We start from the raw sequence: 16413 nt of genomic DNA, 5'->3' as shown, positions 1-16413 counted from the left end.
CACCAGCCACTCCTCGGAAGGAAGGTTGGGCAATCCTACTTCCGTAGTGATACTGCCTCGGAAACCCAAGGAGGGGTCGCTATGAGTCGGGGCGACCCGACGGCACATAACAACAACAACAACAGTGAAAGCACAGGTAGCATTCTGCAGAGCTGATGTTGTCAAGTGTTATTTAAGTAATGCACATTATTTATTTATTAAATCCAGCTTCTAGATAATGTAAATTTGTGAAAATACATTTTAATGTAAAATCTCTTACTATTTTGTCTCACATTCTTAAGATTAATTAGTATGTTTGTTAGGACTTTGAAGAATGATTTCTCTGAATTCAGAGTTCTGTAAAACTAAGTCAGCAGGCAAAAAACTTAGAATTTAGAGGTGCTAACTCTGAGTTGCTATTAACCTCTTAAGGCCTTTTGATGAATAAAAGTACCACTTGTGAAATAGGATAACAATTCTAGCGGGTACAAAGTGTTGTTTCTTTATAGTTATGTCTGAAGTTAAGGCCCTCAGCAGTAATGGTTGCAGCTGCACACAGTCGGCATGCTGTTGGACCCATCCTATTTTAGAAACCCTGTCTAGAGTTTCAGCACGTCAGTTGGGAGCAGTGGCTCCATGGGTCATGCTTGGAGAGGGTTTAGTGGGGCCAGAGCTGGACACATTTCTTTCTGGCTGAATAGAGCTGCAGGGAAGGGTGGCACCAGGTACCTGGGAGTAGTTCCATCTTCCTTTCCCTGTGCGCAGTCTTTGTAAAAAAGTCTCTCCTTGCTAGTGCTTTCCTCTATAGGGCAGATAGCAGGAAGCATGTGGTAGAGAGGGGTGGCATCTGGTTTTGCAAATCCCACCATATATCACCCAAGGTGGTTTGTCACAGCTTGTGTGGAAGCGGGCAGCCTATAAGAGAAGGAATGGTAGAGGATTGTTGCTGGGCCTTTTGTTCTGTACTGTTCCAGTAGTGAGAGCTCAATCTACTGTCTGGCCAGTTTGCCAGTTCTTGTTATCTTCTGCCGCTCTGACAAGAATATATCACTAATGGGATGGCTGTAACAAACAGGAGTTTATTCTCTTACAGTTTGGAGGCTTTAAGTCCAAGTTCAGAGTGCCAGGCTCTAGGGGCTGGGCGAAAGCCCCTCAGCTTTGGGCTTCAGCTCTGCCTCCTGCTTCTAGCCCACTAAAGCTAGTGGCTTTTCTTCACTCAGACAGCTGCTAAGCCCTAGGTTGACAAGTAAAAAGGTACAATCCCGATATTACCAAATCACACGGCATGCCGTTAATTCAAGTTGATTAAAAGTCCCAAGGTCGACAGAGCATAGCAGGCTGCTGAACAACAACACAGCTACATGCACAGTTGAAGGTGCCATAAGCTAGAGACTATCCTCAAGGTTTCTCCTTATATACAGGAAGCAGACCACATCCCAAAGGCAGCTACTCAGCTGCTTGTGGTAGATCCCACCATGGAGTTAATTGCCAGTCTCATCATGGGGAATAACTACCACCAGCTGCCCAGCCATTCAACCAGGCCTAGCCAAGTTGACATACAAACTGAACTACCACACTGCCCTACCTAGGAACCCTGAAATGCTGGCCTCCTGAGGCAGCATCCACCTTAAGCTCTGCCAAGCCCTCCAAATGTCTGGTATAATATCATCCACATTTTAGTGCTCCAAGATATTTGCTGATCAATTGTTGTGTGTGCAGCTGAATTTCTCTACCTTAGGAATGATTTATTACTTTCTGGGCTGGCTGCTTCTCCCTTTCTGGCATAATCTTTTCCTTCTCACCCTGTTAAATGAGGCCCAGCCAGGTCTGGCTGCTCTTGAGGGCCCCTCTGAATGGTAGGGTAGACTTGCAAAAACAGGATAGGGCCTGGGAGGGGCCCAGGCGCATCTCCAGAGCCCCTAAAAGTACCCTTCTGACAGACAACACACACCAGTTTGAAGTATCTCAGGCCCACCAGCATGCCCGTGTTAAACTCATCGACCTCTCTGTGGTTTCTCTGCCCTCCCCTTCTGCCCTCTGAAATCACCCAAGACAGGTCAGTGCCTCTTCCTGACAGCTCTCCAGAGCTTTGACTGCACTGGAAGGGATCCTCAGTGTGGTCAAGCCCTGGTGCAGTCCTTCAGTGTTGGTGTCTTGGAGTGGAAGGATGTTTATTTGTCTGGATGCACATAGTCTGCAGGAGGCACCTGCAACAAAGAAGGCTGTGCTGGGTATTTGGGATCTCTTGGGCTACTTGGAAAGGGCTTTCTTCCCTTCTGGACTCCACATGCCCATGCAGACCAGTCTTGGTGATGTGTTTCATTCCTTCAGCGGGTGCTTGGAGAATGCCCCCAGGAAGTGGTGGTTGGGTGTGGGGGGAGCTCTGTTAGGGAAAGAATTTCAATATCTTGTGGTGAGGACAGGATTCCAATCTGTGTACCAGCATCTAAGTGAGGATCTCTCATAGGGTAGTTACTAGGCTCTGCAGAAAGTTGGAACATGAGTGGGAAGAAAATAGATACTTGTGTGGAACTCTTTAGATTTAGAAGAAGGTTTGTTTCCTTCCTCTGAATATTGCTCTGCCTTCTTAGCCATCATTTTAATGAAGTTCAAGTCTTTAATGTGTTCATAGCACAGCAGGATGAGATTTCTCTGTATTGACTTCTTATTGTGGTGAAAGTCTATGCACCCAAACGTTTGCCAAGTGAACAGTTTCTATGTGTGTATTTCAGTGAGATTGACTACATTCTTCATGGTGTACAACCATTATCTCTATCCTTTTCAAAATTATTTCACCACCATTAAATAAACACAATGCCTCTAAGCAAAAACACCCTCTTTCTTCCTCCATCCTAGTCCTTGTAACCACAAATCTTCAGTTTCTATCTATTTGCTTATTACAAATAAGGGAGATCATGCAGTATTGGTCCTTTTTGACTGATTTATTTTGTTTCAGGGTTCATCCATGTTGTGGCGTGCATCAGGATTTCATTTCCTTCTTTCTCTCTCTCTTTTTTTTTTTTTTTGGCTGAGTAGCATTCCATTGTGTGTATACCACATTTTGTTTGTTTATCCATTCATCTGTTGTGCTGGACATTTCAATTCTTTCCATGTTTTTGGCTATTGTGAATAATGTTTCAGTGAACTTACAGACTTGGGATATATGCTGGGTCAGATGGCAGTTCTGTATTCAACTTTCTTTTTAAATGTTCAACTTTCTGAGACACCACGAAGACATTCCACAGTGGCTGTATCACTTAATGGGAAGCTCTGGTGGCATAGTGCCAGAAGGCTGGTGGTTCAAACCCATCAGCCACTCCCTGGAGGGAAGGTAGAGCAATCTACTTCTGTAGTGATACAGCCTCAGAAACCCAAGGAGGGGTCGCCATGAATTGGACTCGACTGGACGGCACCGAGTTTGTTTGGTTTTTTGGTATCACTTTATAATAGATGAAATTCCCAGTTTCCTCACAACCTCAGTAACACTGGTTGTTTTCTGGTTTGTTTGTTTGAATCACTGTCATGCTAATAAGGGTAAGTATATCACATTGTGGTTTCAATTTGCACCTCTCATGATTAATGAAGGAACCCTAGTGGCGGTGCAATGATTACATGCTCCACTGCTAACAGAAAGGTTGGCAATTCAAACCTATCAGTTGTTCCAAGAGAGAAAAGACCTGGCAATCTGTTTCTGTAAAGATTTGTGGCCTAGGGAACCCCATGGGGTAGTTCTACTCTGTAATATAGGATTCTTGTGAGTTGGAATCTATTCAACTGCATACAATAACAATGACTAATGAGGAGTACCTGGGTGATGCAGTTAGGCACTTGACTACTAGCCAAAAAGTTGCTGGTTTGTACCCACCCAGAGGTGCCTAGGAAGACAGGCCTGGCAATCTGCTTCTGAAAGGTTACGACTTAAAAATCTGTGGAGCAATTTACTCTACACACGTGGGGTTGTCATAAGTTGGAATCGATGCAGCGATAACTAACAACAATGGCTAATGACACGGAGCATTTTTTCATGTGCTTATTGGTCATTTGAATGTCATCTTTGGTGAAAAGTCTATTTGTGTGCTTTGCTGCTCCCCCCGCCTCCCGATTGCATTATTTGTCTGTTGTTAAACTGTAGAAGTATAGAAGTTTTTTTTTTTAACTATACATTTTATATAGTAGATCCTTATCAGATATATGGTTTTGAATCTTTACTAACTTTTAAAAATACATTGCAAATATTATGCAGTTTTTGGTTCAGATTGGGAAGAAGGTTTTGTGCAGTTCTTAAAACTATTGGATTGTGTTAGATGAATGAGAGAGTAATAAGAGGGAGGCTGGTTATCTGAGGGGCTTTGGACAACTCATTGGTGTCTGTCCTATCTGTAGTGTGAGATCTAGGGAACAATAGTTAGAAACACAAGCATTAGATGGGAGGTGAGGGTCCTTGCCACTTCTCGGTTGGTGACTTCCTAGCAAGTTGCTCATTTTCTGTAAGGCTTTGGCTCTGTTATAGTACCCATTTTATAGAGCTGGAAATTGCTTTGGGGTTTGTGTGAGAATGAAGTGAAAATTGTCTCAGAGGATTGTATGAGAATGAAGTGAGGATAAGCCTACACCATTCGAAGAGATTCTTGTCAGCAACTGCTGACACATAGCAAGCTCTAAATAAATGTGTTAGCTAGAGCTCTTTCTGTGACTCTGTCAACTTTGAAGAACCTCAGATTTAAAACTTAATGCGTTTTCAGTTGATTCAGTATCTTCAGGATGTCCCCCACTGAGGTATTTACTTCCATATGTAAGATGAACTTTCAAATACTGAGTTAAAACAGTTGATCATTTCTTTCAGTAGAGATGCATTGCTCTCTTAAAAACTTGGTTCTTTTCTTGAGAAATTCTGTTATGAACTGGTAGCAAGGAGCTACACGTCCCCCATCTAATGGAACCAGAGCAATGTCCAGGATCCTCAACTTTGTAGTCATGGGAGTTGCTTCCCTGTGATTTTTGCATCCTGACCTTTGAGTCAGAATGGCCGCGCTCATGCCTTCAGCCATTCAGAGACATTGGTCACTGATCAGCACGTTCAGAGTGAAGGCTAAGAGATTCTTCAGAATTTAAGCCCAGTCAGCTCTGCTGTTGTTAAGCCCCTCAGAAACAACTCCCAGGGTCTATTTCCAGGGCCCTAGCCTCAGAAACCCAGTGGGGATTGCTATGAGTCAGAATCAACTCAATGGCAGTGAGGGTTTTTTTTTTTTTTTTTTTTTTGAGTATACAAGTAGGAGGGTTCTGCTCACTTCCTTGTCATAGAGCCATCTCTGACACTGTGAGATGGGATAATGAGGTAGAGTGCCCTGGCTGGGCGTCCTTCCTTCATAAGGGAACCCTGTGCCTGCCCCTGCATGTCAGTTCTTTCAGCCACAAATCACTGTTGGGGGCCTCAAGGAATGCTGCAACTGAGGGGGCCTGAGTGGGACTTTGGGGGTGGTCTGTGAGTGCTGAATGTGACAGATTGTAGCGTAGAATGTTCTTTACAGTCCCCAGAGCTTCAGCTGTGGTGAACGCCAATTTTTTTCCCCTCTTTTCCTTCTCTATAGCATATTAATGGCCCCAACTGGTAGAACTATTTTGAGTTGCAGACAGCTTGATTTATCCAAGCTCTGTTCTTAAATGGTTGCTAATTTCTCACTGCACGAAAATTCACAGTTTTTCATTGAGTCAGCTTAATAACAAGATCCAGGCAGACAGTCTAGCTAATTCTAAACACACTTTAGGTGCTTAATATCAATGTAGTAATACTCTAAATCCTAGAACTTTATCAGAAGGTAGAGCAAAACATTTTCTTTTTTCACTATGCGTTGAGACAAAAACTAGCTTATTACAGACCATTTTAAAGCACCAAGTCCTCATTTCTTCTGCATGCTTGCTCTTTCCATGCTGTGCTTACACCCTGAGAGCACAAGCAATGATTTTTTTCAGGGTCATTCATGGTAGTATGGCTTTCAACAGAAATTGGGGTCTCTAATGCCCAGTCTTAACACCTTGATGACACTTGTAATGTCACATGGTAAGCATGAGGTACACATTTAAACACATCTTCTTTGGTGAGGTGACTTGCTCCATTTTAGTAAGCTGTTTTTCCATATTTTGTTTTATTTTATTTTTTTTATAAACCAAATGGAAATGGTTAGAAGGCAAAACTGTCTCTGTATTTGCTCTTCTGGTGCACCTGATTCAGCATTGCTTTTGACCCAAACTGTGTGTGTGGCCCTTATTTCTGAGCTTTGGGGTGTTCTGTGGAGGTGGAAGGCAGCCATGGCTTTGAGATGAAGTAGAGGTTTTCCCCCTTCCAGAGCAGCTGGACTGAGGCCATGCAACGGTGGCTGGCATGATCAGCAGAGCCCAGAGTGTCTTCCTCATGCATTGCTGTTTGAGGAAAATAACTTCTGCTTTGTCTGTTGAGCCCATGGATATTTGTTCCCTTTTATTTTTGCCTCATTCATTAAGATTATTTGCTCCAGTTGTACCTCCCCACTTTCTCTTCGAAGCACCTAGGGCTGTCCCTCTCCTCAGCTTTCACATGGATGAGAGGGGTTCAGAGTCCTGCTGGAGAACTGACTATTGTTCTGGCTTTGGTTGAGCATCCATGACTGCTTGAGTTAAAGAGCTTTTAATGTTTCTGTATTTTCTCTCAAGATGCTTCTTTCTGGCATGTGCATTTTCATGTTTTGCCTGTGCTCATATGTAGTATATATTTCTTTGGCACTTATAAAAGTTCATTTTTCTAAGATGCAAAACACTCTTAAACAGATGGTTTCTTGTGTAGGTAAAAACATGGCTGGGAAGATGTTTTATCACTTGCCTTGTTTAGTAGTACAACAGGGACATGGGGCGGGTTCATATTGTGCCTGGTCTTTAATTCCGAGCCCAGTGAGTACTCATCCGAGAGGCCACTTGATATTTCAGAGGTTGGCAACATGACACATTGATGACTAGACAGCTTGTCATCCTAGGCCACAAAAGTAACAACTGTTTTTAAGGTTTGGCCAGACTTCATGTTCTCCATTCTTTCCACCCAGCGTTGTATGGAATTCACACGATGCCGTTGAATTACTTCAGTCCCTTTCTTAAAGGAAAAGGAATCTGGACTAAGGCTCCAGGGGGACTAGTCGTATGAAGGTTTATTCAGTAATTTTCTTTGTTGCAGACCTAATAGCTATAAAGATATCTCTTGTATTTTTCCATATTAATTAATTTCAAGTATAATTTTTGCAGACAGAAGAAGGGTCTCAACAGATGATTTGGAATGAATGCTATTTTTAAGGTCTTCTTTGAAATGAAACTTTTTCCAAATCAAAAAGTCCTATGGGAACCAATCTTTATTTGGACTCTGTATATAGTAAAATGTTAGCTGTTTCATGGTAATAAATTAAGTTGTACATACAGTGCTTATTAAGCGAAGACATAGGAATACAGGTTTTCTTGCCTTTGCTACTGTTTAATTGTGGACTGGAAAAGAGTAAGTTAACTCATCTTCTTGAAGAAGATGCTTAATTGAGGCCTGGAAGCATATAGAATTTGTCACTGAAATAGCTCTTGGTGGAGAGTGCTGTCATGTGCCTGTGGCCCTGTGCCTTCCAGCTCAGCACATGGCTCCTGAGCACTTGGACAGTGGCCAGTCCAAGTTGAAACCCTAAGTGTAGCATGTGCACCAGATTGCTGAGACTTAGAATAAACAAATATATAAAGTAATTCATTAATAATTGCTTGTGTTGATTATATGTGAAAATGATAACATTTTGGATATATTGGGTTAAATAAAATGCATTATTAAAATGAAATGTCCTAGAGAATTTTAATTGACGTATTTACCTTGCTATAGCCATCTTGCTATAAACTTTCAATGTTTTAAGGGGTGACACAGGTCCTGGGCCCAGCTTGCCTTAGATGAGTGAATTCTTTTCTGCCTGTCCCTGGCAAAGATTCTCATGCTGTGTTCTTACAGGAAGTGTCTACTTTCTCTTAGTGTCCCAGTAACATGGCCTCTGAGCCCCTGGTGCTGTGGCCCCCAGTGGTAGTTAGGGTAGAATGGCATCCACGAGCCTTGTCTCTGCCATCAGCCCACTTGGTCATCATTGAACTTGACCACCAAGAGCTTGGGGACTTTGGACAGGTTGCCTGACCTTTCTTGACCTCATCTGTGAAACAGAGTTAGTTTGAGGATTAACTGAGATAAAATGTGTAAAGTTCTTAGAACAATGTTGTGGCACATTGTACGAGTCCCATGACTCTTAACCTTTATGTAGGCTAACTAGGGGATGAAAAAAGTAGAAAATAAAACTGTATGTATACTTTAATCCTCAACTTGACTTTTTTTGTGAGAGTGTATGTATATGGGAATTGGGCGGGGAAGGTCGATGCAAATATACCACAGTGTTACCAACAGTGCTTACTTGATAAACACGGATTTGAATTTTCCTTGTGGATGACTTGTTTTATTTTCTAATTTTCTACATGCACTATTATTATCAGAACAAAAACAGGAACAAATCTAATAAAGGAAACAAATGGTTTTGGAAAGTAGCATGACTTGTGAAGGAGCTGGTTTGGGGGGCCTTTGCACCAAGAGTTCATAGCTTGACCCAAGGCTGTCATTGGGGCTTTGGAGTGCCAGCCTGGGTGGCCTTGCTAAAACCACTAACTCCCCAGTTGTGAGCCTGGGCACGAAGAGGTCATTGTTCACAGCTAGGATCCCTGGGGTCCTCAAAGATACTTGAAATAAATGTGAGTTGCTTTTTAAATATGATTGAAGAAGAAATATAGACTCCAGAGAAGGCTGTCCAGGTGTCTATGGCCTGCTCATTTTGCACAGGTAGATATCAGATAAAGTGGCACAAGTAGGTCAGGGCAGCTCTTCTAGGAGACATTCTGTGCATATTCTAGGTAAGGCAGAGGTAAATGAGAAAGGAATACTTAACCAGAGAATTCATATTCTAGGGGGATGGAGGTAAATGAGAAAGGAACACCAGAAAAGTGGATGGAAGAACCTGCTTCACATGGTGGTGAATGATGATTTTTTTTCTTTTTTTTTTTTATTATGCTGTTTGGGCATCAGCCATATGAGATCATAGAAATGAGAGATGGAAAAGACCTACTGTATTAGGTCATCCAGTCCGTCCCCCTCTTCCAGAGCCAGATTGATCCCCACAGTATATTTTCCAGGACTCTGTCCAGTTTTTTAAGTGACTCAACTGATGGAGTTTCCACCAGTTCCCAGAGGGTGCAAAAAGGTTGTTGTTTGAGTCTGCTAACTTGAATCAAGAGCTTATTCTTATGCCTAATGGCAAAGATAATAGTAATATTGCTGTGTTTGGGGTTAAGTCCTACCTGTCACTAGTTTACTATATGACCTTAAATAGCTTCAGCTCTCAGACCCCCTGTTCCCTGCTGCAAAATGAGGGTGAAGAGCTGGGCTCAGTGGCCCGAGGCTCCTATAGTGTAAACATTCTGAGACTTGGCTGCTAGGACCCTTACATAGTACTTTATAGTTTTCACAGCTTGTTCACATTTGTGATCTCATTTGAGCCTCACCAGTCCTTTGGAAGAAAGTGGATCTTCTTGTCCTCCTAGCACATCCTGACCATCTCTCTGCCTTGATTTGGCATCTTACTAACTAGATGAAGAAGCCCAGGCATAAAAAGTACACTGCCCAAGTCCTCCTAATCAAACTGGAAATAGGACATGCCTTCTGATTTTAGGCTTAACGTTCCTTTTGCTTAGCCATGTGGTTATTGCAGGTGGAACACAGTTTGCTCATGGTTGAGGTGGAGTTGCCGCCTCTTCCGGCAGTGGAACCACTGAGGATTGTTTCAGGACGTTGAGTCACACACCACCAGTGAAGTACAGTGCTTCCTTACACATGGCTTCTCTTCACATCATATGGGAGAGCAAGGGTGGGGACTATTTTTCAATGTGGGTATGATGCATTATTAATTGATTAGAGGTAGGGTTGCACTGAAATAGTCACCACATTTGTTTGCTACTAGTTTTCATTATCACTGTGAGAAGATGCTTCTAATGTATTTTCAGATGTATTGATGCAGTGGAAGTTAGTAAACATGGTATTGAGGGATTCCCCATATTCAGCTTCTCCAATTCCTTTTTCTTGACATAATCAGTGATCTGTAACTTTCCCTAAAGAGAGTTCTAACATTTATTGCAAATGGTTGTCATTAAGGTTTCTTTTTAAATGTACCCTTTTTGTTGTCAGCTTGAGTATATTAAATTTTAAAACCTAGGCTCAATAAGTGCATAGTTTAAATACCATTTAACAATGTGATTAGTCTCAATAGGATTGTAATAAAATGGTTGCGCTGGTTAATTTATGAAAATACATGACTCATAGAAATGGGAGGGGGCATGAGGAGTTGCAATGTAGATTGATGGGTTTCCTTGTCCATCACACTTGTAAGGTGCTGCTGTCTCTCCAGGGGTCCCAGTATGGGAGCATCAGGGCTCAATGGCTTCCATGTTTAGTGAGCATCTCTCTAGTCTAACATATCTACAACCCTACTAGTTGGATGCTGCTTTGGTACTTTCTCCACTCACACCCAGTCTATCAGAGTGGATCCTGGGTGTGATGTGGCCTGGAACCCCCTAGTCACCTTTTCCAGGCATGGGTTCCAGCACTTCTCAAAAGGCATATGATCTTGCGGCCCTGCAACGGGTGTGTTTGGTGTGAACTATTCTACCACTTTGGATTGTGTTTTGTGTGTAAAATATTTTAAACATATAGACAGGAAAAGTGCTTTGCTTTTCTTTGTAAATCTTGTTTTTCCAGCTTCAGTATGCAGTTAGGTGCCTGGGTGCAGACAGATGATAAAAAGAATAATTGGGTGAGAGAAGAAACTCAAATCCAAATTGTGAGGCCCTGATCTCATCATGCATGCTCTGCCTTCTGTGCCTGGCTGCCAAACTGAGCATGTGCAGGGACTCATTGTGTTCAGAAATAGCAGTGCCCACCAGGGGTGCCAAAATGCTGGTGATGGGTGACTGGTGCACCTGGGACTGCACAGCTGCCTTCCTGTTTCTGCTGGTCTCCTCCAAGAGCAGACAGGAGCAGGGCAGAAGACAAATGCATCCTCTCAAGACAGCCTCCACAGCAGAGAGCAGCCTGTTCCACAACTTAGATTGATGGGTTTCCTTAGTTGACCACACTTGAGTGGGCTTCCCACCCCTTCAAGGTGTTTCTGGCTCTCTAGTGTGAGATCTGACACTGAGTACTTTGCTCAGTGACAAGCAGCCAAGACCCTGACGCAGGGGTGTGTTCTCTAGGAGCCTTTTTGTATACCATCATGAGGACTTTGTCTTTGAATAGAGGTATTCATCATCTCCACTAACACACTGCCCCCCTCAGGTGACAAGCACAAGAAAACTTAATTTAAATTAGCAAATAAAATTTCTGAAATTTCAGAAAAATAATAGATATATCATTAAATATTATTGAAAAGTATCATTAAATGTTTGTTTATTTTTTAAAGCACCATCTATTGTCATTTTGTGTTCATCTCCCAGATCCTGAGGAAACTGAAGAGTATTGCCTTGGATACTGAGGTGGAGCTGGAGAGACAGGATGAAGCTCTGGACGGTATCACCGCGTCTGTGGACCGGGCAGCCCTAGCCATTGACAAGCATAACCGACGGATGAAAAAACTGACGTAGAAGGATGTGGAAATACAGATGGGACTATTTGTGAACACAGTCCCTTCTTGAGTATGTTGTTCTCAACCCCTGCATGTTTCTCTTGAGGTGGTGGCCCTGGGAAGTAATTACAAAGGACAGGAGAAGTACTTACAAGCATTGCCCAAGAAGTTGTACCCTTCTGTGGAATGAAGGAGGTGCTCATTTGATCTCTGTCATGGAGAATTGTGAGGGCAGTGGTGCTGTGGGTGATTGTGACTTCCACTAAAAAGATTTCTGGATAGTGAACTAGAGGCATAATTCAGAATGAGGGGTTTCTGCATTCATACACAGGGAAGTCAGGCAGTGCTGGCCTTTACTCGAGCTGCTCTCAGGCTGCTGTTGATGGGATGAACAGGGTCACGCATTGCATGCTGTTCACAGCAGGAGCCTGAGCCTGTGCTGTCCTAGAATCACAAGCTCTTCCTCTAGATATCAGTGGGCCAAACATCTACTTGCTCGGTGGCTGCTGGTGCATGACTGTCCCCTTGTTACCAACTTGAACATAGCCTGCATCTTTATCTTTCATCATTTTTGCAAAGCATGAAAGGAAGATCTCAGTCCTTCTGAAGAAATTTGCTGCTTATTTCTAACTCTGTCCCCATCTTGATGCTACAGGCTTATCCTGCATCAGTGGAGTCTCTTCTTCAGGGGCCCATGTTCTCTGCTGCCCCTTGTTCATCATGGGGTGGAGAAGGCAGACCCTTCACTGAAGCATTTGCTTCTTTTTCTTTTCTCTTTGGTGGACAGGCCAGGTTTCTTTTTTAGATGATTATAATTTTGTAGCTGAAGTTCAGAATCTAGTGTACCTCTAGGTCATCCTATAAATATCTGAAATACTGTTTCACTGCCCAGTTTTTAGCCAAAAGTGAAAATAGTAGTTGTATCTTTTTTTTTTCTCTCTCTTTTTTTTAAAGTGTTGGTTTTAGCTTTTATTGCCCCATTTCTATCCAGAAACAAAAGAGAAATGCTAGTTTTAGAGTATGTTTTAAAACTACTTACAATTTTCCTCTTTGCTTGGTTTATGTGTTTTAGTGAGTGGGTGAAATGTAGCAGGTGCTCCCCTTTCCTAGGGGAGACCTTCAGGAGGATGGCTGTGCATGGCCATTTGTTAGTGATGGGGACGTGGAAGAGGGTGGAGGCATGCCTCTGGCTTTTACAAACAGCCCTCCTCTCTTATGTCATTCACTTCATTAACTTTTTTTAATTTTTCACTTTCAGACTGCTTTGAAATAGCTGCATGAAGAATTGTCAACAGGAAGGCACAGTGAAACCTTGTAGAGATGTTAGGTGAAGCTCCTTTTCTCTGGTCATGTCTAACAAGTTAGGCTGTAGCCTGTTCAGGACACCATGCCCCTCAGGTCCTGGTGCTACTCTGCTTGCATTTTGAGTTTGTGTTCTAGGAGAAAGCCAGAAGGTAGCTGTGAGAGAGGGGAAGTGGGAGGGTCATAGACATAATTGAAATACAAAATGTGCGGTTGTATGCCCAGAGAGGGATGGGAGCCCTTGAGAGAAGGGGTGGAGAGTTGAGGGAGGCAGAGAAGTTCTGGCATCAGGTCATGCAGGGTGGATTGGAGCAGTGTGGCCTGTACACTATTGTGAAAGTAATGAGAGAGCAGGTCTTCTTGAGAAGAGGCCTTTGATCTGGTCTTGAGGGCAGGCAAAACTTGGTAAGAAGTGTGCAGTGTGGCCTGTGTCCCAGGCCCCTGGCAGCCCCTGTATTATGCAGCATAGGTATAGGTAGGGGATCCTGAACACAGGAGACGAGCAGGAATGGGAAGCTGTGAGTGCTGGCAATGGAGCTGGTGCTTTGTGTCTGTGATAGGAACACTGCCACAGGGTTTGGGGACTTGTGAAGAGCTGCAGCGGCCTGGCTGTTCTGCTTTGTGGCAAGGGGTTGACAAGAAAGCATGGTGAGAGTCTGCAGGCCATCCTGGGTAGAAGGACCAAGAGACCAAGAAGGGCTGCTCACTCAGGTGAAGATCAGGATGGTGCCATGCCCTGCTCTGGCAGCAGTGGGGCAATCAGCTCAGAGAGCAGACCAGGCAAGTGGAACCCTCAAGTCCACTATAGTAATGCATGGAGAGGCTGTGTGCACCACTTATTCTCAGTCTTCTGTATGGGTCAAGGTCAGGCATGTCGTTTATTTTACTCTCAGATATGGAAACCCTGTGCCCTGCTATTCATGTGTGACCCATGCTTATGGATTGACATCTATGTGCTTTATTCCCACATCAAATACCACTGACCCTTTCACCTATTACAGATGAGAGTGAATGCTTTTAGTTTTGTTGTCACCCCTAGGGTGCAATTTGTAAATTGTGTTTCCACATAAAGCTTGCTTTGAGCTCAGTTTTACATAGTATATAAAGATAGCAAAATTCAAAACCCATGTCTAGTACAACTGTGATATCAAACATTGAACTGAAATAAATCTGCTTTGACATTTCATCAAATACTGCAAGGTTTTTTTTGTTTGTTTAGGACTGGGATCAGCATACTTTCTGTAAAAAGCTATACAGTAAATGCTTTAGCTTTTTTTTTTCAACTTTTTATTGTGATTTGGGTGAAATTTTACAAAGCACATTCATTTTACATTCAATAATTCATACAAATTTTGTTTCATGACACTGATTACAAGCCTCACAATGTAACATCTCTCTTCACTTCTTCCCTATGGTTACCCTTTTCCTGTGTCCTCCTTACCTATGCATTCCTGCCTCCCTAGCTTTCTCCCTGTGCAAATACTACCCTTCTGATCTCCCATGGTTGGTTGTTCTAAGGAGTGCATCTCGTTGGTATTCAGCTCATAGACCTATCTGTTGTTTGGCTGAGAGGTAAGCCACAGAAATGAGTTTAATTCTAGGCCCCAAGGGTGACTAGGGGTCATAGTCTCAGGGGTTTCACCAGTCACTCTCTGATCCTGGGTCTTTTTTATGTTTTTGAATTTTATTCCACATTTTTTTTTCTCTATCCATGGTCTCCAATTTTAATCCCTTTCCGAGTGGTTGGCATTGGTAGTAGGCACCATCTAGTTCTTCAGGTCTCAGGGTCATGTAGGCTTAGGTTCCCATGATCCATTAGTCCTTTGGACTAATTGCTTCCGTGCATCTTTGGACTAATTGCTTCCATGCATCTTTGATTCTCTTCAACCTTCTTTGCCCCAGATGAAGAGAGACCAATAGTTGCATCTTAGGTGGCTGTTTCCAAGCTTTTAAGACCTGTGGTAGTTAAGGTTTTGTGTCAGCTTGGCTGGGCTTGGGTTTGAGTGGCTGGGCAGCTGGATATAGTTATTTCCTATGATGAGATTGTAATCACCTGTGTGGTGGAATCTGCTGTGAGACATCATTGATCAATGGAAAGGGAGCCACTTCCAGTATATATGGAGGAGCTGTGGGAAGGGTCTCTAGCATTTTGGCACATATAAATCCTGCGTTTGACTGAGACTTCAGCTCCAGTTCCTGGAATTGAACCAGTGGCCTGCTATGTTGCCTGCTGATCTTTGGATTGTTCCTAGACTTGAACCAGTGGCCTGTCGTGTTACCTACCAATCTTGGGATTGTGCCTTTTTATGTGCCGACCTTGGATTCATCAGCCTCAGCAACCAGCAGCTGAGTTAGGAGGTGCCTCTAGCTTCAGTGGGCCTGGAATAAGAGGCACAGCAGAAGCCCAAGGTAGAGGGGCTTTCACCCAGTGCCTAGAGCCAGCACTCTGAATTTGGACTTCTAGCCTTCTAAACTGTAAGAGAGTAAATTCCTATTTGTTAAGCTATCTGCTTGTGGTATTTCTATTATAGCATCACTGGTGGACTCAGACAAGATTCCAGTCGCTACTCACCAAAGTAGGATGTGGAACAGTGTTTTGTGTATTACGTTGTGCCAGTTGAGCTTGGTGTTCCCCGTGACCATGGTCCCAAGCCCACAGGCCCATCAACTCACCCCCTCATGGTGCTTAGTTATGGCTAAGAGGTTATCTTAACTTTGTCCTCTGTTAGCGCTATAATATGTAGGGGCATTTCTATAGTGTAATGCCTAAGGCATTTGACTGCTAACCAGAAGACTGGTGGTTCAAACCCACCAGCCACTCCTCAGAAGGAAGATTGGGCAATCCACTTCTGTAGAGATACTGCCTTGGAAACCCAAGGAGAGGTCGCTATGAGTCGAATTGACTCAACAGCAGTGAGTTTTTTTGATACAAATACCAATAATATATTATTATGTATGTAATAATATTTACCTTTTTGTTTATATCTCTTGTCCACCTCTTCATATCTTCCTTTTCCTCAGTGATATTGTGCTGGTCACATGCTTTTGTTATATTGCCTTTCCCTTCAACCAAATAACTATAAAATGTCACAACCACTGTGGAAAATGATATAGTGCTTCCTTAAGAGGTTGGAAATAGAAATATCATTTGACCCAGCAATCCCACCACTAGGAATATATCCTAAAGAAGTGAGAGTGGGACACGAGTAGATAGATGCACACCCATGTTCATCACGGCACTATTCGTAATAGCAAAAGAGATGGAAACAACTGAAGTGCACGTCGACAGATGAATGGATAAACGAACTATGGTACATGCACAAAATGGAATACTATGCAACATCAAAGAATAATGAATGCAAATAACTTCATAATGTAAATGAACTTGGAGGACATTATGCTAAGTGAAATAAGTCAATCATGGGACAAATAGTGTATG

General features: G+C 42.9%; 1 protein-coding gene across 1 annotated transcript in view; it reads left to right on the top strand.

The window, feature by feature from the left end:
- Positions 1 to 11691, top strand: part of SNAP47 (synaptosome associated protein 47) — a 59766-nt gene extending 48075 nt beyond the window's left edge. Inside the window, exon 4 of the mRNA XM_007954793.2 lies at positions 11545 to 11691. Within this exon, the coding sequence (XP_007952984.1) occupies positions 11545 to 11691 (147 nt within the window). The remainder of the gene's footprint in view (positions 1 to 11544) is intronic.
- The last annotated feature ends 4722 nt before the right edge of the window (positions 11692 to 16413 follow it).

This window comes from Orycteropus afer, unplaced genomic scaffold (assembly GCF_000298275.1).
Source record: "Orycteropus afer afer isolate SDZICR_OR568_19922 unplaced genomic scaffold, OryAfe1.0 scaffold00474, whole genome shotgun sequence".
NCBI classification, from domain to species: domain Eukaryota; kingdom Metazoa; phylum Chordata; class Mammalia; order Tubulidentata; family Orycteropodidae; genus Orycteropus; species Orycteropus afer.
This window is presented reverse-complemented; position numbering and strand designations above follow the sequence as displayed.